The 22,215-nt window shown below is 34.0% G+C and overlaps 4 protein-coding genes across 6 annotated transcripts; 3 read left to right on the top strand and 1 right to left on the bottom strand.

Moving 5' to 3' along the window:
* Positions 1–227: 227 nt before the first annotated feature.
* On the bottom strand, positions 228–6,215 carry LOC136990809 (carboxypeptidase N subunit 2-like). Its single transcript, XM_067289236.1, has 2 exons — positions 6,063–6,215; positions 228–1,550 (listed from the first exon to the last, which is right to left on the bottom strand). The coding sequence occupies exons 1-2, from the start codon at positions 6,213–6,215 to the stop codon at positions 597–599; spliced, it is 1,107 nt and encodes a 368-aa protein (XP_067145337.1). The 3' UTR covers positions 228–596.
* A 1,204-nt stretch (positions 6,216–7,419) lies between these two features.
* Positions 7,420–8,319, top strand: LOC136990808 (carboxypeptidase N subunit 2-like). The gene has a single exon (XM_067289235.1). The coding sequence runs from the start codon at positions 7,420–7,422 to the stop codon at positions 8,317–8,319; it is 900 nt and encodes a 299-aa protein (XP_067145336.1).
* Positions 8,320–8,413: 94 nt separating this feature from the next.
* On the top strand, positions 8,414–9,703 carry LOC136990807 (protein toll-like). Its single transcript, XM_067289234.1, has one exon. It carries the CDS (start codon positions 8,414–8,416, stop codon positions 9,701–9,703), a length of 1,290 nt encoding a protein of 429 aa, XP_067145335.1.
* Positions 9,704–10,341: 638 nt separating this feature from the next.
* Positions 10,342–21,314, top strand: LOC136990824 (peptide transporter family 1-like). Of its 3 annotated transcripts, none has more exons than XM_067289257.1 (20): positions 10,342–10,388; positions 15,552–15,639; positions 16,825–16,966; positions 17,055–17,138; positions 17,333–17,432; positions 17,512–17,602; positions 17,666–17,746; positions 17,818–17,900; positions 17,967–18,050; positions 18,594–18,683; positions 18,814–18,858; positions 18,926–19,047; positions 19,113–19,194; positions 19,295–19,411; positions 19,484–19,657; positions 19,724–19,902; positions 20,475–20,592; positions 20,666–20,794; positions 20,878–20,985; positions 21,055–21,314. In XM_067289257.1, the coding sequence occupies exons 2-20, from the start codon at positions 15,633–15,635 to the stop codon at positions 21,241–21,243; spliced, it is 2,025 nt and encodes a 674-aa protein (XP_067145358.1). In that variant the 5' UTR covers positions 10,342–10,388; positions 15,552–15,632; the 3' UTR covers positions 21,244–21,314. The 3 variants fall into 3 exon arrangements, with proteins under 3 accessions (XP_067145358.1, XP_067145357.1, XP_067145355.1); XM_067289256.1 differs by lacking the exon at positions 10,342–10,388 and adding an exon at positions 11,445–11,531; XM_067289254.1 differs by lacking the exon at positions 10,342–10,388 and adding an exon at positions 13,424–13,761.
* Positions 21,315–22,215: the final 901 nt, after the last annotated feature.

The following is a 22,215-nucleotide window of genomic DNA, read 5'->3' as shown; positions in this document are numbered from 1 at the left end:
AACGTCAGCGTTCTTTTACAGAAGATTCGAATGTTAATTATAATTTCTCTGCATTGTAAAATATTTCTTTCATCTCTGTACTATCTATAAGCAAAGTGTAGTCTGATTAAATAGTTTCAAAACTGACTTTGTGTTTAATCTAAAACTTTATTTTTTAATTCTTTTATGTTTCTAAATATCATTCGTAGTCAATATTTACCGCAGGAGTCCACACAATTAATATTTGATACAGCTTTATTGAAATAAACAAAAAAAGAATACATTTTTATAGTAATAAATGCAAAATGATAACAATTGATTACAGGAAATTCGTTAAATTGATGAAAGAACATACATTTGAATTATCGCAATTACAGAATTCGTCAAGTGTAAACATTGTAATAAATCACTTCGTCTCGATTAGTCTATGGCTCTTTCTTGTCATTCCGTCTTCCTACATAATAAACGACGGAAACAACAATAACCACGCTTAATAACATCAGCGAAGTAACGACAGCCACTGCAATTTTCCATGCTGAAACAGAACTTGTTTCATCCAATCGATATTCGTTGAAAGAAGAATCATTTACTGAAGATGCCAAATTACCTTCTGGAATTTATGTGCATCCATCATTAGAAACAATTTTGATGAAAGACGAATTTCTTCTACAGTAAATACTGGAGAAATCTGCAATCTTCTGTCTGTTTCTACGCAACCAGTCCTTAGTAAATTGCGAATGACAATCGCAAGTCAAAATATTTCCTGATAAGAAAAGCTTGAATTCCGGAGAAACGTCGATCAAGTTCATTAAACTGGATGGTAATTCGGATAAATTGTTATAAGCTAGATCGAGATGCATTAAATTAGTCAAAGGAAGGAATACGTTTTCGGGTAAAAATGTCAGGCGATTTGCTGTTAATTTCAGAGTCTCCAATGACGACAAATTCTGAAAAACATCTTCGGGAAGATTTTCAATTTGGTTGCTACTTAAATAGAGGCCTTTCAAACTAATTAAGTCAGAAAATACATCTTCATCGAGGAAAGAAAGGGAACAAGACATTACATAAAGTTCAGTCAAATTGTGGAGTTTCTTAAAGAATCCAGACGGAATTTCTGATAATTCTCGGTTCCAACTCATAGTAATTGACCGTAAATTTGAAAGACCTTTCAACATGTCACTGGGTAAATATTTTATTTGATTCCTGTTTAAATTTAATTTAAGGAGTTTGGAAAGATTTCTAAAGGCAAGTGGATGAATCGATTCAATTTTATTCCAATATAACGTCAGTCTTTCTAAATTGTGAAGATTATAAAATAGATCTTCTGGTAAAACTCTTAACTTTCCATTTATAATTCGTAACGAGTAAAGATTAATTAAATTTCGGAAAGGTTTGTTCGGAAGTAAAGTGAACTTACAGAATGAAATGCTCAATATACCCAGAGATGGTACATTGTGAAATGTTAAATTCAGAAGCGACGTACTCACGTGTGCTATCCTCGCAATACGCAGAGAAGGCACGTTGTTAAATGAGTAGCTCTCGAAGTGTGTGTTTAGACTCGAATGGTGAGTCTATGTCGATTTCTTTGATTGCATACCCAAAAGTAAATATTCCAAAGTCAATCTCGGACAGAAAACATTTATGAAAATGTATCTTTTGTACGTTTTTAACATTCAAGCATCGCATTAAACGAGAATCGATCGTTTCACCGTGGCACTGGATCCATAAATGTTCACCGTCTGTACTAACATAGGAAGAATTCTTTGATTCATAGCAGCTGTAATGCGAATAACACCCCCCACAAGGAAGACTTTTCCAATCTTGCCAAAACTCTTGACAAGAATTAACCATCAGAAATAGGAATTGCAAAAAGATAACCAACCTCATCTCGTCCAATGATCCTTGTAATTATATCGACAAACGGATCTGAGAAGTACGATCCTCAGAAAGGAATTAACAATAAAGCAGAATTCTGAGCTTCTAATATTCGATATTCCTACTGTTGCTACGTTGACAACACGATAAATTATGACGGCAGCTACCTTCAAGCGTGCTTCCTACGGAAATATGACGTATACAGCTTTTAATCGCCTCCTGTTTATTTCCGTTGTAGTAATAGGAACAATATATAATTAACGTTAAATGAATATTTTACAAATAAAAAATTTGTTTTCCACATTTATTACAAGTGAGTTGTTCGTCGAAACAAATTGATATTGTAAATAAAATATTATTTATTTTCCTTCCTTAAGACTTATCTGAATGGTGTTAATCAATTCTGTTTTGTGACACAGAAGAATGTCTGACTTTAGTTAAATTATAATAATAAAAATGTCAACACTGTATATTAAATAAATATAAAATGTATTCCTTTACATTCGTTCGAATAGAAATTTTTTTAATAGGCAAAATTTCAATTATATTATCACGAAATATAAAATATTTCTTGCGGTTATTATCTTATTTTTTCTAAAACTTTAAAGAAAATCAAAATACCCTTATTTGATAAGATAACAGCAAAAAATAATTAGAAGGAACAGAAATGATTTCCTGTGTGAATGAAACACCGGCCATTTGTAATATTTAAAGCATTTTATAAGTTAATAAAAGTACAAGATAAATGCCAAACTCTGGCAAATAATTTGAAAAATAAAAATAAATTAATCTTCGAGTAAGAAACTTAAATAAATCGAGGAAATCTTATCTAAAATTAATTAACTTTACCAACGAAAGGGTAAAGGATGTTGAAGTTTGATAAAAGAAAACTCGGAAAAATAACATTTAAAACGGAAAGTTAATAGTTTAAAAGATAAGGAAATAATTGTACAAAATGCAGTCATTTCCAGATTGAAATTTTTACTTTAATTCTACCGGTAATTATTTCTATTGTTTGCATTTAAGGAAATAAATAGATAATTCTTCATCTTAGCACTGATCCTTCAATAAGTAGTGATTGTCTATTACGTAGGAATTTGTATTGCACGTCATTACAGACGAGATGTAAATGTTGTTAGACATAAATTACGTCATCATCCGAAACACAACATTCCGAATTACGTCCTACTCCGTACGTTAAGAAACCAGTTTCGAACGTGTCTAACGAAAGCGGAAGGTACTGTACAGTACATTACTCGCAACAGGTTCGTTCGGTAGCTGTGACGTAACGCGCCAGTTAAGAAACTACTATTTTGTCTTTTATTGTTTAAATCGGAAAGTTTATGAATGAATGTTTACGAGGAAAAATGTAAAACCGTTCATGTTCGCTCCGAATACAATCCCACAATCGACTGTGACGTCGTCGTTTTCCGAGAAGCATTCGCAGTTTTGTGGACAATGGCTTCTTGTGTCGTAGAATTGCGTGTAATCAAGCAATTTTCTTTCTTCTCCGTGTCTTTTAGATTCGGAAAAATTTCTAATAAAATTTTTAAATTCGATTGGACAGTGCTGATGAAAAGCAGAATTTCTCCATCCAAGTTACTGGGTTAAAACCTAATCCATAACTGGGTCTGTTGAATCCGTATTCATCGATGTAAATGGTGTTTATGTGACAGAAATTTAAATCGATTCGGGGGGTAAATCGACAAATTGACAGTTTCGAAAGAAAATTCCCCGTAAAATCAACACACGTCGATTTGTATTTTGTCCAATTTGTTCAAAATATTCACGTGGAAAGCTTTAATCCCAATAGAATTTTCTGCGCAAAGAACGGGAATTTGACGAATTTCTTAACCGAGTTGGTAAAAGGACTCGATGACGTTAAAGATTTCGTCATTTTTCGCAAAACTGGACCAGAAATTATATTTAAAATACAAAAATTGGCGGAATTTCAAACCGAAACGACATGTTTTTCAATTAAATAAACAAGAATTTATTTTTGACTTTAACTGAAATCGGTCCGATAAAATATCGAAAGAATTAAACGGAAACAGCCAAATAAGAAATCAATTAGGTAATTATATTAAGGAAATACTTATAAACACGATCGATAAATATCCACTTAATGATCGTCATTAACATTTAAGCACAAACCCTTAATTCTTATCGAAAGAAACACACGTCGATAAGAATTCATTTATTCGTTAGCAACGTGACAGAACTAATTACTGGCAATCGGATACAAAAAATTAATGTCAGAAATCACATAAAGTGGATTTTAAATTAAAAGTTATTATTAAAAAAAAATATATATATATATACAGCCGATCCCATTGTTTTAAATTTATTTTTTATGTATATTACTATAAAAGTTATTACGTGATATGCTAAAGCCATTTCAGATATTTGTGTGATTTCAATGAATTCGTATGAAATGTAAAGTTCCTGTGTACTGTACATGTTGAAGTATACAGACAACAATTCCAAAAATCTAACTCAACAGAAGAAATCCCGATTTATAGCAAACATCCGATTAATACAAGAATCGCATTAAAATTTTAAAAAAGCAAATTTCTCTTTATATATAGCTATACTTTAAAAATTCCATTAAATACCTACAAATTATAATTTCCAAATTTTCAGTAGAAGAAATCCTCATCTGTAATGTGACTGGGTGAGATACCCACATTTTTTTTGGTCAATAAAACAGAGGTTTTAAAACTAAAACTGTCCACTAGTTGCTTAATCTTCAGATTAGAAGAAAATAACCAAAAAATGAATTCAAAATAATTATTTACTCTTTCGAATCTGTAGAAAAAGGAATGCTTAGCGACCAACCATATTATTTCGGCTTTTATATCCGTAATAAAATTACAATAGCATTTTGGAAATCCGACAGATACAGGAGTAGAACACATTATTTACCATTTTCAGAGCTAAATTAATATTTCTTTAATGTCCAGTTGTCATTCGTGTTCAGATATAACACGAGCCTTTAATAAGTCACAAAAAAGTGTTTTCGGGACGTCCAAGTCTTCATTTTTTATTTATCACATTGCAATCTTTCTCTAAAACTCTCCTTCATATGAGCATTTATTTCTGTCCGCAGCTTCTTTGTCTTCTCGAACTGTCCACAAGTTCTTCTTCAGTTTACATTGTTTATTTGGAGTAAGTCGCCAGATCGATGATGGTCGAAGGCGAATCGTGAGTCACCGCCGGCAGAATTGATTAGCGCCCAATTTTGCCACCGGCACGGCGGATGGTTGCTTGGTAAAAATATGCCCTCAAAACCGAAGTGGACAAAATTCGACGGTCTAAATAAATGTTGGAGAGGAGCCGGGAAATGTCCGGAGAGGTAAACGCTTGGCGGTATATACAGGTCAGAGGCAAACCCGCCTGACAGAGAAGGATTAGTGACCATTTAATATAGGGCTAGTAATATAGGGTTGGTAATGTAGTCACCACGTTAGAAACCCAGTCCCGATTCCGTTTTAAAGAGAGAATGGAAAGGGCTAAAAGTCCCTCTGGAGTGGTGAGAGAGAACGTGGGAGAGTGTCCTCGCTCGCAAGCGGTGTGCGAGAGGAACGAATCCTGTCTCCGAATAAAGGGAAGTAATGGGTGTGGTGGCACCTAGTGCCATCCGGAGGGAGGCGTTTAGGACACGCTCGATGAAGGGGACGAGGCAGGGAGATGCTCCTTTTGAGAGCGACGCACCGAATTCTGCCACTGGGAAAAACATCGAGTAAACCAAACTGTGCGGCTTTTTTATTCCAACCCGTTTTGCCTGGATGCGAAGAACTTTTTGAAGTATTCCCGCACAAAGGGCTAGCTCGGCGCGGAAGAAGGTTCCGTGGGTAGTCCACGTGAAGGCCTCGAAAAATGGACTTCAAGGAATTTGTATCAATAAATACAAAGACCTCGGTGAGCGCCGTAGTTCGGGAGAGAAGTCGACGACTGAGCTCTTTCCGGCCGAAAACGTCAAACTTCACGTTGCCGCCTCCGCGAGTCCGATTGATGCCCAGGGGTAGAATGGGGTGTGGAGTGGTGACCTTTCCAACAAACTCGAAAGGTGCGGTGGAGGAAGAATGATTGGAGCCATCGTAACATTGCGCCACCAATTTGGCCTAAGCCCAGTCTGGCAGACGAGTCGTACACCCCTTCTGGGTCGAGGTAACGAGGTAAATCCAGCGGTGTTGTGCACGCTCTACCTCTACGTCACGACCTTCGCGGACATTGGTTGGAACGGGCCCTCTGGGGATGTGGTCCTGACTGGGTGGGAATCTGTTCGTCGGTCCATCTCTGAAATGTTGCTGTCTGTGTCGGACGTGGTCGGTGGGCCAGTTGTAAACATTTGGTAACATTGTACATTGGTAATATTCTACAAATTACATTTGTCTTCTAGAAAAAAACTATTTAACTAAAGCTGAAAAAACCCCCTCCTAACCAAGACCTCTTTTTCGGATTCGATCTCGGGTACCTCAGAACAGTAGCCTGCCACCTTGACCGTTTCGCTATACGGCCGTGGTACACAGAACTTAGAAGCGAAAGTAATCGTAATTTGTTAATTAATTTCATTTAAGAAAAAGAAATTTTATAAATGATAGTAAATACAGTAAAATATGTAAATGAAGCTATCTATTATAATTTTATTCTTGTCTGAATGGTAATTTATTATCTTAAACTAATAAAGAGAAAACCAGACGTTAGAGTCTACGATTCGAACGAAAGCACGTAGCCCTGAACACAAGCAACTTTATGTCCGAATAATAGGATCCGCTTCTCAAGCGTTTCCGAAAAACGAGCCTCTGAAAATGAAGTGTTTCCAGCGTTATAAGTGCAAAGTATAATTAGAACACGAAGTACAATGAAAACAAAAGAATTAAGATCATAAATGAAAAATATAATGAAAAGAAAATAAAACATTGCAGCAGAAAAAGATTAGAAAATGAAAGAATTTTAAACGAGGAAATTAGAAAAACAATCAATAAATAAGTCGTGACACTTCCAACTTTATGTGGCATATTAAAATCTACAACCGACAATTTGTAAATTCTAAAATGTTCGGAATTTAAGAAGTCAACTTGACGCACAATTATGAAATACAGAACGTGTAGTCTAAGTGTATATATAGATTATGTGTATGTAATAAATCTCTAGAATAAAAATGGATTACACTTATTATAAATATCTTAACACACTTAATAATAATCTGAATTGTTTGTTACTATATGAGCGAAACGAATAACAAGGAAATTAGTCAGAAATTATGTCATCATTATCTTCGATAAGAATAAGAAACAACGAGTCATTCTCCTAATTAATCCAGTTTATCTGTCAGTCGACAAGTAACGGCTATAACAACAAATGCTGGTGTATTCCACAAAGACTTGCGTCTCACGTAAAATAGAAGAAACGACACGGCTGTGAGCAGAAACGATGAGGTTGGTAATTTTTTTTCCACTCTTTTTCTCGCTAGTCAATTGCTGCCATTTCTGGAATCAATGGGAAAACTCTTCTTGTAAATCGCCAATATACAAATGCCGCAGAATTGGAGAATTTCATTTTATGAATGGTACAGAAACAATACATGTTGAGGAAAAAACGAAAAATAATTCTTGTATATCGACTGCCAATAGGTGTTATATATCAAATAGACATTCCTCTGTAGAAATCTTCAATAACTCCTTATCTGTGACTTGCAGTGACGATAAAACCATCGACATTCCTCCGATGCATTGTTTAAATGTTAAATACGTTAAAAATTTAGAATTTATCGATTGCTACTTGGCGAAATTTTCCGTCGAAAGATTCGCTTCGGGTTATGCAATCGAAAAAATCCTCGTGAAATACACGAGCGAGAGTTTGAATTTCGAAAGTGCATCATTTATAAATATGTCGTCTCTGAAAATTTTAGAAATTGAAGGCTTAAGAACTTTCGACATATTCAATTTGAGTTTTCATAACGATTCTTCTCTGATTTCTTTAAAAATCGCGAATTATAACTTTACGTCGTTTCAGCCAACACCACTCCAACAATTGAAGAGTCTTTCTCAATTACAAGTGAACGATGGCAAATTAAAGATTTTGTCAGAAGAACTCTTTCGTGGTCTTTATAACCTGAAAACCCTCGACTTAAGTAACAACTTAATCGAATCCGTTCATCCTTTAGCCTTTCGACATTTCACTTTATTGGAACAGTTGAATTTGGAAAGAAACCCAATAACAAGTTTACCCGAAGACTTGTGGAAAGGTCTTTCAAATTTAAGGATACTTTCTATTTCTGGAAAATTCTCTCAATTGCGATCTTTATTTTTAAAGGAACTGCACAATCTCACAGAATTTCGCGCTTCTAATTTTCCTTTACTTGGAATCGAAGAAGATTTCTTTTCCCATTCCATTAACAAGAAAAGTTGTTTTCTCTTCCAACAATGGGCTGCATCTTCCATCCAAACTTTTCAAAAATAATAGAAATCTGGAAATTTTTCAGTGCGATTGGAATAAATTATCAACACTACCGAATGGAATTTTCGATGGACCTTCCAACTTGAAAGAAATAAATATGAAGGGAAATGATCTGGAATATATTTTAGAGGATTCTTTTCAACGTTTGTCGAATCTGGAAGAAATCAATTTATCACATAATCGCCTGACATTTTTACCTAAAAATATCTTTTTTCCAACGAATAATTTACGAATTCTTCGTCTTTCTGGAAACAACTTCAAGAAAATTTCTTTCGACTTCAACAATAAACTAGAACGACTCTATTTGTATGGAGCGGGTTTGACGGAATGGCCGAATTTAAATTGGACAAAATACAATTTGACGTATGTTAATTTTACGGGGAATCTTTTCGAAACCGTGAAATTGCCGATTTACACTTCGAACCGCTTGGTGGTCGATTTGTATTTCTGTCGCATAAAAACCATTTATATCGATGAATGGAAATACGGGTTCAACAGACCCAGTTATGAATTACGTTTTAACCCAATAACGTGTGATGGAGAAATTCTGCATTTTATCAGCACTGTTCGATCAAATTTACAAATTTCATTACAAATTTTTCCGGATGTAAAAGACATCCAATGTCACGGAGAAGAAAGGAAATTGCTGGATTTTACGCAATTCTACGTCATTAGAAGTCATTGTCCTCTGAACTGCGAATGCTTCTCAGAAAACGAAGACCTCACAGTCGATTGTAATGGAAAGAAAATAAAAAAATTACCCGAATTTCTGATCGAAAATGCGACAGTCGTCGATTTGAGTAATAATTACATAAAGGAATTCTCGACTGTGGATTATCGAACGTGGAGCAAAGTCACTCGTCTGCACCTCAGCAACAATTCTCTAATTCATTTTCCGGATTATGTTATTTTACCAATCATCGAATTTCTTCGATTGGACGGAAATCGGTTAACCGAATTACCTTCCGGATTAATGAATCTGATCGACATTTCTGCCGAAGTTATGGTGTACTTATCAAGAAACAATTGGACTTGTGATTGTCATTCGCAATTTACTAAAGACTGGTTGCTGAGAAACAAAAGGAAGATTGCAGATTTCTCCGATGTCTTATGCGCGAAAAATTCGACTTCTTCGTCCTTTGCGGAAATTATTTCTGGTGATCGATGCGCACAAATTTCTGAAGATAATTTGATGTCATCAGTAAATGGGTCCGACGCAATTAATTCTGTTTTCGGGTGGAAAATTGCAGTCGCTATTCTTGCTTTTCTACTGTTATTCAGTTGGATTCTGTTTGCTTGCTTTGTTTATTGTCGTAAAAAAAGAAATGTCGAGAAAGTGCCAGAGCCTAAGGAAGAAGAAGTGATTTATTACAATGTTTACAACTGACAATTTCTGTAATTACGGTAATTCAAATGCATGAAGTTTGAACGCTTTAATGAATAATTTCCCGTAAATTGTTGTTATATTGTATTTGTTTTTGTACAAATTAATTTTGTATACTTCAAATATGCTGTGCTTTGTTAGTGAATTTTGATTATGAATTAGATAATAAAATGTTTATTAATTATATAATGAATTTGTGAATTTCACGCAAAACGAATACTGAATGTGAATAACTAAACAGTTTTGTTTAATTAATCAAATTCAGTATTTTTGTATGTGTAGCACGAGTTTGTTCACCTCCTTTTAAGCTTAGTAACTCCTGTGTTTTATGTCGAAAATTTCTGAAATTTTGCGTAGAAGTTTACTTATTAGAGAGATTGATGCTGTTAAATTTTCGTGGTTAAAGGTCGAGAGAGTGAGGAAATAATGTGGATTGTGTTTATTTCTAGTATAGTCGGGTTTAATGACAATTTTACTCGTTATCATTTACAATCTTTTTTTTTTAATATAAAACTCATTTTTGTCTTCTAAATTAAGCTTTTTGCCAGTATTTTTTAAAAATATAAAAAATTTCAAAAAATATGATAACAGATGGCGCCACCAAACTTAAACGTCGCCGAAAAAGTTGAGCAACTCGTAGCTGGTATAATTATGTTTAATATTTAAGAACTTAGAAGCGAAAGTAATCGTAAGTTGTTAATTAATTTCATTTAAGAAAAAGAAATTTTATAAATGATAGTAAATATAGTAAAATATGTAAATGAAGCTATCTATTATAATTTTATTCTCGTCTGAATGGCAATTTATTATCTTAAACTAATAAAGAGAAAACCAGACGTTAGAGTCTACGATTTGAACGAAATTTGATGAGCACGTAGCCCTGAACACAAGCAACTTCTTGTCCGAATAATAGGATCCACTTCTCAAGCGTTTCCGAAAAACGAGCCTCTGAAACTGAAGTGTTTAGCTTATGAGGCTTTAGAAGTTTCACTTTTCTTCGTAACACGAAGATCTTTGTCATCGGTAATCCGCTTTAGAATAATTTCTTGCAATTGCTAGCAATTGTAAAAAATCATTGTGTAAGGGAAAGCCACGCAGCACTGAAACCTGGAAGACCTATCGCGCTGTGTTCGACTGAAAGATTAGAAGCACGCACCGCCATATCTCATGCAATACCATAAAATATTTAAACTTCGACATTATATAAAAGTATATATACTACATTTATTTGTTTGATAGAATAGAGCAAATTAACACTTAGGCCATCTGCCAAGGAGGGATGCCTCTGCCTCCCCTGAGGACTTTTAATAAGAAACTGGCGAATGGGTTTTGGCGAGTCACGAACCCACAACCATTGTTTTATTCACTCGATTGTTCGTTCCTATTGGGAAGAGTAGAGTCAGAAAAGTGGGAAACAGACTTTAACCTCACAGAATAAATTTTCCGGAAAAATCTGTAAGATTTAGCAGAATTTGTCTTCATAAATACTTCAAAATATCATTTTAAATGGTTATAAATATAGGCCTATACACAAAAATTAACCACAATTAATTAAAGATAAAAATTTTTCCTTAATATCCGCATCGAGTCTAAATCGCTTTGTTCCTCCCCATTTTGAAACTAAATCATTTCCTGTTTAAATTAACTGTTAAGTCTATGATATCATAATATTAATTTGATTGTTTTTAATTCTTTAACTCTACTTTATTTTTAAAATATTTAAATATTTTAAGTTCTAAAATATTTTTGAATGTTCGAACCGAAATTTTCAAATGGCTCTTCGAAAAAATACGATAAATTCGTCTTTATCTAAACTTCATGGAGTATGAAGGTATATTTTGATTGCTATCATTTACAGTATATTTTTATGTGCATAAATATCGCACTGACAGTATCTTAGAATTGTTAAAAAAATATTTTCTGAGTACTTTCTAAACGTAGAAAATTGTCCTTTATGTACTATGAAACTTCGTTGTAGTGTCACTATTTATTCGCCACTAAAATTGGCACTAAATCGTGTACAGCGCTAATTTGAAGTATCTTAAACAATAAGTATTATATACGATAATAAAGGTTTACACAGAAGATTAAGTTTCGATTATACTTGTAGTATTTAGTGTTAGTTGTGTTTTTAATGTTGTCAACCGCATAAATCGGACTTAACAGACACGAAAACATGAATGAAATGAAGGACGTGAATACCGCATACAGATAATGTCTCCTGTTGTAGTAAACCTGTGTCATCCTTCTGAAGTCGGGTCATAATATATATGAAGATAGATGAATAATGAATTCTCCTACCCGTACAGAAAAATGGTTTTGCAATCCACAATCAATACACAGTCTTATGCATACGGTATTGTACAATCAACCAATGTTTATTAAATACTCAGTGTAGTATTTATATGCTCTATAGTACCGGCATATACCGGCTTACATACAGTAAACTTCAGTACACGATGTATTTCATTATGACAATCGAAAAGGAGGAAAAACATAGTAACTCTACTCCGTAAACTGAATTTAGCACTATTCTGGTTAAAATAGTAACGGATAATCGAGAATTTAGTATACTTTTCTAGTCTTTAATAGGTCTTAAATGAGTTGAAGTAGCAGTATTGTCTAATTGTTTATTTCTTGATAGAATTATACATATATAAGGCGATTTTTACTTATCTAATGGATGTTTATTGCTTTTTGTTATAAAACGTAGCGTTAAATTGCGATTATAAGTACTGTACATTCTTGGTTAGTTTTTATAGTACAGTTTCATCCAGCCATATTGTTTCGTGTCTTCTAATTTAATTCATTCAGAGATATCATTTATTTTGATTTTCTTCACGTACTGTAATTTTTAAATTCCTCTTATTTTAATTTAACGAATTGAAATGTCAACGGACATTAAACTCTACGGCTAGTTAGTACTTCGCCCATTAATTTTAGGCTTGACCACAGTGAGGTTAATCGACGTGATTAATATTCTTATCAGATAAAGAAACATAGAAATAACGTTCTTAAAGATGGCTATAAGTTTTATTAATTAATACAGTTAATTAATAGTATGATAAACAAAATTTTTAAAAAAAAATTAGTTATATGCCCCGATCGTGTCGCCCTACTACGACGAAAATAAGAAACATTACTAATATTAAAACATGCGCAAAAATTGGAAACGTTTTATATGCGCACAATCTAATACTAATAATGTTTCTTAATTTCGCCGTAATGAGGCGACACCATCGGGGCTCTCACTAATAATTTTTTTTTCTTTTTTTAATTTGAAACTTATAGAGTTGAACCTCCAATAAAGGCCACCTCTAAATGGCGTCCATTTTTTCAAGTACATTACAAAAATTCATGTAAGATAACTTATAAGCAGCAGAGTCTCTCTACAATGGCTACTTTTTGTGTTTCGTCAGTGGCCGTTATTCAAAGATTTGACTGTATTTACAATATGTGTGAGACCTCGATTTACCGCTGCCACTTTATAATCCCTGTTTTTAGGAATTGCCAGGAAATTAACTCGATTAATAACGAAATCTACGGGTAATACGGTATCCGCGAAACTTGCTTGAGGTGTTGATTTATTTATAACGTGTAAAATACTCTTAAATATAGGATAAGCATCATAAAAGGTGTCAAATACAAGACAGTTGCGGATAATAAGCGCAGCGTTGTAACGAGGGTAGCGACATTTTTAAATACACCAGATCCCCGATACGCAATTAAAATTTGCGTTATAAGCGAGGACAGACAAATATCGAAGTTATGCATATTTTTACCCCCTCTCTACGCTCGAAAGTTACTACTTAACAAGCGCATACCGTAAATAATTACCTCGATAAAGCGTGCGAAAGGTAAACAACACAACCGAATGGCAATAGAGTAAGCGCTCTAAACACTTCTTCCGCCAGCCACCTTTGCCTGAAATTAACGAGAAAACGTTGTTAGGAGTGTAAAATTTTCGGTGTGAATACAATTTACCGCATTCGAGTGAGGAAATTGCAAATTTCTGCTGTCCTTTAGTAGTCATGTCCTTAGTTAATGGAGCAGAAAGGAAGGTAAGTCAATCGTCTAGAAATATGCAGTAATGGAATTGATCTATTCGGTTTCCACAGGTTCACGAATGACAAAGACAAAGAATAACACCCCCTTAACCTTGCCAGTGCGATCCTCTACGTCCATTATAGATTTTAATCGCGTGGAAAGCTAGTGTCACCCCGTTATAACCCGAGTAAATTGGACAATTCGGAACACGACTAGCAGTCCTACCAGTTTTACTTGCCACTTCCTGTTACTTTTCTCGTCGTCTGTGCTACGTTACTCGTTACTTGCCGTTAACTTGCGAGTAAAATTGGCATTTTTAGTGCAATAGATTGCGTAACGAACCGACAGAAAATTGCTCTACATTAATTCAATTCGCCTTGTATAGGGTCGTTGTCACTATGACCTCTAAATAGCGCACCCGACAACGTACCTTAACTAACTCGTCACCTTGATCATACAAGATGGAAACTCAGGTAAGAATACACCTTTGTGACCTATCCTCCCTCCTATTTAAGTGTAGTTACGCAAAGCTTCATATATTTTTAATTCGAAAAAACCTAGTATCTGTGTAGAGTAAGCGCGTGTTTACGCAGCCGTAACGTAATTTTGTGACGCTTTATTGTTATATTTATCTGTAAAAATTACAACAGTCGTAACCTTAATGTGGTAAACTGGCTGTGAAATACTTTACAAAGGTACTAGTTACGATAAACGTAAAAACTTTTATGAAATTTTCCCGAAAATGCGGTTAAAAATTTATATTTTTAGTGAAGTTTCGTACTTAAATTTACCATTTCTAGTTAAATTTCTTACTAATATTTACCCAATTTTAGAGAATTTTACACTAAACTCACTAAATTTAATACTAAAATATACCTTTGTAGTCATAAAAATCGTCATAAAATCAAAGTTTCTCACTAAAAAGGTATATTTTAGGGACAAACTTCAACGTCAATTTTGCTGTTTGTTCTAATTTTTTTTAAAAAAACTCTTGTGTTACTAAAAAAATACAATTTATTTTTTATTTAGAAATGTATTTTCGCGTTATATAACGTTCTACTTTTTATAAAAAATCAATTTAATTATTAAAAAAAACTCGTATTTTGTACTCGAATTCTACTTTTTTCAGTTCCTTGCTGTTCGTATGCAAAAGTATAGAACATGTTTGACTTGTAAGAAAGGCGGTTTATGTCTTTATTGAGGGCAGAATAAAATAAAATGAATATTTTCTTCGATAGTGTAGGGACTATTGGAAGATTCCAGGGTGGAAAATTATGTCAAATATTTAAAATTCGTAAGGAGGACCAAAGTATCATTCCTGAGCTACATACAGAGTGGTAGAAAGGGCTGCATAAATGACTTTGCTCTGATTTCTATCCAGAAAATGCCAATTTTTTTAATTAAAAAGGCGTTTATAGTTTATAAGTTATATATAACTGTAGAGATAATGGGATTTGTAACGTTATTTTGAGTTATATATAATGTTAAAAGTGTGTAATTTGCTTATAAAATATTACTTTTTAATATATTTGAAGTGAAAATTAAACTTAGAAAGGAAGAAGTTAATTTTAAAGCGTAAACTTCGTATGCAAATTAGTTTCGCGCGTTATTTTATACGTTTCCTGGTGAGATAACTTATGGATTTTAATTAAATTTTATTTTTCTATTGCAGCCGCTAATGAAATTTAAGTTTTACTGCTGCTCCCCGCATCATTTCACGTTATAAATTTGAAATAAAATGTGAATTAATTCGTATACAATGCTACAAATTAATGAATTATCTTATTTTTTGTATAAATTTCAGCAGGAAGTGAAAGAAAAGTATCCAAAGTCAGTTTTTTTTATCATCGGCAACGAGTTTTGCGAAAGATTCTCTTATTATGGCATGAGAGGTAAGTTATTATTTTTACAAATATCATAAATATTCTCTTTATTAATTAATCCTCTTTCGTAATAACGTAACCTTGATGATTCCTCATCTTATATCGAGGTGTTACGTAATGTCATTTATAGTATTTGCCTTCAACCCCTCTTCTCCGTCTGTAGATATGTTTATTTGAAAAATACCCTTACACAAATACAGGTCAACGTTAAAATCAATTTCCACCCCTTTAAAAATGAAAATTTTCTCATAGAAACTCAAAAAATTTCACATATTTCACACCGGATAATTGTCGCCCCGAAGTCTTCGACCTTAAATCGAAGATAAACATCAGACTTTGACGTTAAACCGGGATAAAATTTTTTAAAAAATTGCATTGAAGTAATATTAAATTATATGTAGGTCTAAGTGTTTTTAATTCGTGTGATTGCAACCGTTAAATAAATTAGAATGCAAGCGATCGACTGTTTTCGGGTCATTCCCATTTACCAGAGCTAAAAACGTGTTTTGTTTTATTTTTTCCATTGTGGCAACACTATTATGAAATTAATATATTCATTGTCTTACTATAAATTATACTAAAAACAATTGTAATGTCATCTGTTAACTCAGGTTAGCAGAGGATATAACAATTTTCTCATATAAAATTAAATTTTGTTTTACGTCCTACCGAAATGGGAACAAAATCCTCTATTACGTCCTTTATTAAAAACGAAATAAAATAAAATACTCAGTTTATTGTATACGCTGCCAAAAATGCTCTGTTTGCAAACAATGGAATGAAATAAATCCTGCTACTTCTCTCTGCTTAAAAAATTGAAATTGCCTGTTACATCATTTGATAAGAATGAAATAAAATACAATCCTTTCTCGACACTTTTCCAAGAACATTTGAAAATCCTCTGTTGTGTTCCTGTGTTAGAAATAGCCCACGGCTGGCTGAATAGATAAAATCATTGAACACTTGTGGGTTCGTGGGGTCGTGGGTTCGTGCCTGATCACGTGGAATTTTCCGGGTTCTCTTTACCTAAATAGATGCCAGCTTTCCATAGATAGTCTTCCCGAGAGAAATCCCGCCTTGGTAGATCTCTAAGGAGGAATGTGTTGCTTGCTTAAGCCAAAGCAAACCTATTAGAAATAAAATTAAAATTTTTTTCTCTCCTAATCTTTTATTAAAAGTTTGCAAATGTTTCAGCTGTGCTGACCCTATTTCTGACGCAGATTCTTCTGTATAGTGAAGACACTGCTACTGTCATTTTCCATGGATTCGCTATGGGATGTTACTTTACACCATTGTTTGGTGCGTTGGTGGCCGATGTTCTCCTCGGAAAATTCAAGTAAGCAATTACTTTATAAATGAATACACTAAAAATATGTTCTTTTGTTCGACCGATATCCCTAATTTGGATAAATCTTACCTTTTAGGACAATACTTTACATATCTATACTCTACGTACTAGGAAATGTCGTCATCTCTCTAGCTTCTATACCTAATTTCATACCCATGAGGTAGGTCCATCATATTGTGGGAGATACGAACCAATATTTGAATTTGAAACACAATAATTTTCGGGTTCGTTAGAGTTTTGTGTGCCCCTGAATCCAGTTAACAGTGTTCCGTTACTAAATTCAAATATTGGCCCTGTTTAACTTAGTGGCTACCCATACTTGATCTATAATTTATGTGTTTTGTTCTTTCTCAGGCCGTTGACTATCTTGGGACTGCTCATGATCGCAGTTGGCACAGGAGGAATTAAGCCCTGTGTTTCTGCATTTGGTGGAGATCAGTTCAAACCGAGTCAGGTAAAGTCAAATTGCTGATGTACAGTTTATACGTGATTAAAATGTTATGATAATTAAATAAATTTTTATTTTTATAAAGGAAAAACAACTGCAGAGGTTCTTCTCTCTATTTTATCTATCCATCAATGCTGGAAGCTTGTTATCCACCTTCTTAACCCCCGTTTTGAGAGGTAATATTTGTATAAATGGCTATTTTACTAATTATCACATTTAAATTTGCTCCTATTTTCTAGCCGATGTACACTGCTTTGGTAATTCTACATGTTTTCCTTTGGCTTTTGGTGTTCCTGCCATCCTCATGATTGTAGCATTAGGTTAGAATATTAAAATTTGCTTCATAATCTCATCCTTAGTGATCACTAGTTAAGTTTTCATGTTTTTACAGTTATTTTTGTCATTGGTTCCCCTATGTATAAAGTAAACCCTCCAAAGGGCAATATATTAGTGGACGTAGTCAAATGCATATCGGTAAGTGATATTTACCTGAAATATATTATAGTTACTGATCTCTTGAACAAGTCGTTATCTTTATAGCATGCCCTAGTAAAGAAAAGCAAGTCGAAAAAATCAGAAGAAACTAGGAACCATTGGTTAGATTATGCTGACGATAGATTTGATGTAAGTAGATCATTAGCAACATAAGAATTTCCGGAAGAATCGTGAATATGTCCTTCAGAATAAGAATTGAAGATGTATAATCCACACAGTTTGGATTACAATGTGTACATACTACATGAATAATAGAATATTGAATGAGTCAATAGCCCTCATACGGAGCCAAATCAAGTTTGGTAACTCTCTACACTTCGTTCCCTTGATTTTTAATCTGTAGTAAAAGAAGTATGGGCTCTAAATGGACATGGTGATTATCGGTTTAACACAATATAACACCACAAATTTTATCTGTATTTAGTTAAATGGTACCCAAACAAACCTCATTTTTAACATACAAATATCCTGCATAATAAAACGAGCCCTATGCCTGTATGGAGAGTTTTGAATCGCCTGAATTCCTAATTTTGGAACATTTTACTTGATTTTGCAATTTACTACAATTGTTACATTAAATTGCAGTATCTTAGAGATAGGACTACTCATTTACTGAACTGTATCTAAACCGCATTATTGACAATTTTGACGATGTGAATGATACTATTCTAGGCAAAGTTAATTTCTGATGTGAAAGGACTTCTGTCAGTGCTGTTTCTGTACTTGCCACTTCCACTATTCTGGGCGCTTTTCGATCAGCAGGTAGTGTATAATTTTTATTTTATTTATTTTTTTGTTAACATAATTAAAATCCCAAAACACAATGCCGATTCTTACAATATTTACAAATTACGTCTTAGTTTTATTCATTCGCTCATTGTTTATCTTCCAGGGTTCGAGATGGACATTGCAAGCCACAAGATTAGATGGATATTTTGTAAGATAAATATTTTTCTTTTGTGTACTTTCTGTTTGATGTTTACACAATTTCACCATCGTTCCAGTTTGGTTATCGCATAAAACCGGACCAAATCCAAGTAGTCAATCCTCTCTTTATTATTGGATTCATACCGTTGTTCGATTACATCATATACCCATTCTTTGCCAAATTTAATTTGTTAACAAGGTAAAAACTGACAAATTCTTTATCGTTTTTGCATTAGAAGGATTACGAAATATGCCTTATTCTAGGCCACTTCAGAGGATCACAGTTGGAGGTTTATTAGCCGCATCTTCGTTCTTTATCGCTGGATTTCTTGAGATTTCCATCGAGGTAAGTCAATTATTTCTCTTCTTCCCATTCATTTTGTGCATAGCAATTACACTAGTTCTAATTACTCATGCATTTACATCTACAATATTTTAATATTCAGCAAAATACGCCCTCCCATCCTATGGAAGGTCATACGCACTTGACCATCATCAATAATGTGCCATGTAGTTTGAAAATTGCTGGAGAAGTATTTTCCACAGAATTGTCTTATAATCAGGTGATTAATCGAAACGGAAGTTACACTTCATGATTATTTATACAAAAATAATACAAAATTGTCGTTTTTTAGATGTTTAAAGCCAAAGATGTTAAATCGGACGTTGTCCATAATTTTAAAATTACTGCTGATAAATGTGAAAGCGCCGATTATAACATAGATTCAATGACGTATCATCTACGTACATTCAATTCTCTAGAAAGTATTGTTTTTAGAAGTTTTAACAATAAGCTTCACGTTCAAAAGGTAAGCATAAAAGTCCTAATTAAACAATTAAACAAACTTGCTTAAGATAAATTGTGTTTTGTACAGGTTAACGACTCTCTAGAACACTCTTCAGAAGGCGATTCTCAAGTTAGATTCCTATTTGATTTCGGCAACAATTCCAAAGACAATTTCACGATTAATTTGAATGGTGATAAAAAGTTTTCTGTTGCCATCACTGATAAAAACAACGGAAGCACGAAGTATCTTCACGTAACTCCGGGAAGGTGAGTAATGAAATGAGATTTCATACTGGGTGAGCAAATTGGAGTTTTATTTAAATATTTCGATAACAGTACAAAGCTACGTACCAAATTCAGTACCAGCATTGATGCAACGTGTGAAAAATAGACATGTTTTAATATATTGCACTTATGAGTATGCATATTCAAGCCATAACATGGAAGATATCACACTGCAACCTTTGACAATCGGCAAAACTTTAAAAAGACTTGCGTGTGAAAGTAGCTTATAGTTTTGATCAATCGTAATAAAATATATTCACTTTATTATTAATGCAGCTATAGTTTAGTGATATTGCTCGTTGAAGCATCGAAGACCTTCAGAGCATTTATTTCACATTAAAACTGTTACGAAAATAGTGACTATTTCAGTTTATATAAATAAATAAAACAAATTGTATGAATACGTACGTATTGCATCTGTTCTTGAAGCAAGAATCATATTGCTTTGAAGGATGTACCTGAGGGTCCATCACTGAAATTCTTTGAAATGTCACACAATACGCTTGATTTTTTAATTACTTTATAATTATACAAACTGCAATTTTATATGACAGGTATAAAGTTGAAATCGAAGGAACAACCTTTCAACCCAAAGAAGAGAATAGTGAATTCAGTTTTGAAACTGGTGGAATTTACATATTTACCGCCACCATCGATAAAAATAAGAAATTAGTGAGTTTTTCACATTTTTCTATAAAATCTTTAAAAATTTACAAGATTTCAACGTATATTAATTATAATTCAGAGATGGTCATTGAGCGTTGTTGGAGAACCAAACACGAAATCCATGCTTCTTCAGATTCCTCAATATACGGCCATAACTGCTGGTGAAATTATGTTTTCTGTCACTGGTCTAGAATTTTCCTACTCGCAGGTTTGTTCTAGTTTCCCAGGTTGTTGTCACAGAAATGTTTAGCTCTTCCAAACAGATTGATGATAATAGTAACTATCTTTCAGGCTCCAAAAAGTATGAAAAGTGTGGTTCAAGCTGCGTGGTTACTGACTACCGCCTTCGGGAACCTCATAGTTATGATAATTGCTGAATTAGAGTTATTCGAAAGACAGGTAAGGCTATGATTGATCTACAAAAATAGTAAGAAATGCGGCTTTCTAATTATAATTATTACTTTTCAGTCATACGAATTCTTCATGTTTGCTTGCCTGATGATCCTGGACATGTTGATCTTCGCTTTCATGGCTTATAATTACAAATATGTGGAAGAAGCCGGTGAAACAACTAACGAAATGCTGAATGAAAAAGAAAAAGAGAAACCGGAGAAAGGAAACATCAACGAAGGTTTCGTAGAGAATACTAAAATGTGATATCGGAAATTCCTCGTAACTAGCTAAACTATTATGTAAAATATTGTATTTTAAATAAACTTTTTTGCTTATTTGTTGTTTTATTTAAGTCGATGCTACGCATACAGTAAGTACGCATACAGTGTATTGGCCTGTACATAGTAGTCTTATCATAATCATCATCCTATTAAGCGTTACGTCTTATGGTCTGTTAGGAGCTCAGTCTTGACGGCCGGATGGCCGAGCGGTCGAGGTGGCAGCCTACCGCTCTGGGGGACCCGGGATCGAATCCGAACGGGTCGAATAATCCCCAGGAATTTTTCGGGGGGTGGTCCGTTCGGATATGTCGGGCCCCGTCCCTCACCACCCGGTCGCCCCATTGTGGGCCTGGCCGAACCCATAATGGGCCTTCTAAAAGAGGCCCTCTTAGTGCCCACAGGGCGGAAAGAGTTAAAAAAAAAGGAGCTCAATCTTTACTTCTACCCTCTTCTTCACGAAATCTGTAATACCACGTATAAGATTTCTCTAAGATATTCCTCGGTATTCAGTTACACAGTAATCCTACATAAAGCCAATTTAGTGATTTATAAGAAAAATTGTCTTAAAAGTCCTATGTAAAATTAATTTGTTACCCTAGAAGAACGACACGAATATCTTCAGAGTATCGCGTAGTACAAACCCGCTCAGAGAGGTCATTCACTCCAGTTCGTACCACATGACATCAACAGGTTCGTGTTGCAAACCGCACGAATTCGGAATGCCTGGTCTCGAGTTACGTGAGTAGCAGTACGAATATGTTGCGAGTGTCACTTGTCACTAACTCGTTCAGCGAATGGTCTCACTGAACAAATTGGTACTACATGATATTCTCAACACTTTCGCATTGCTATACCTCGATAGCGGCATATGTATTAATACTATATAACCGGCCATAATTGTATCCATCATTAGTGAGTCTGGCTTAAAATTGAGTTTCTACAATGGTTGTGCAAC

Source organism: Centruroides vittatus, unplaced genomic scaffold (genome assembly GCF_030686945.1).
Source record: "Centruroides vittatus isolate TY-2023 unplaced genomic scaffold, ASM3068694v2 contig_1342, whole genome shotgun sequence".
NCBI lineage: Eukaryota > Metazoa > Arthropoda > Arachnida > Scorpiones > Buthidae > Centruroides > Centruroides vittatus.
This window is presented reverse-complemented; position numbering and strand designations above follow the sequence as displayed.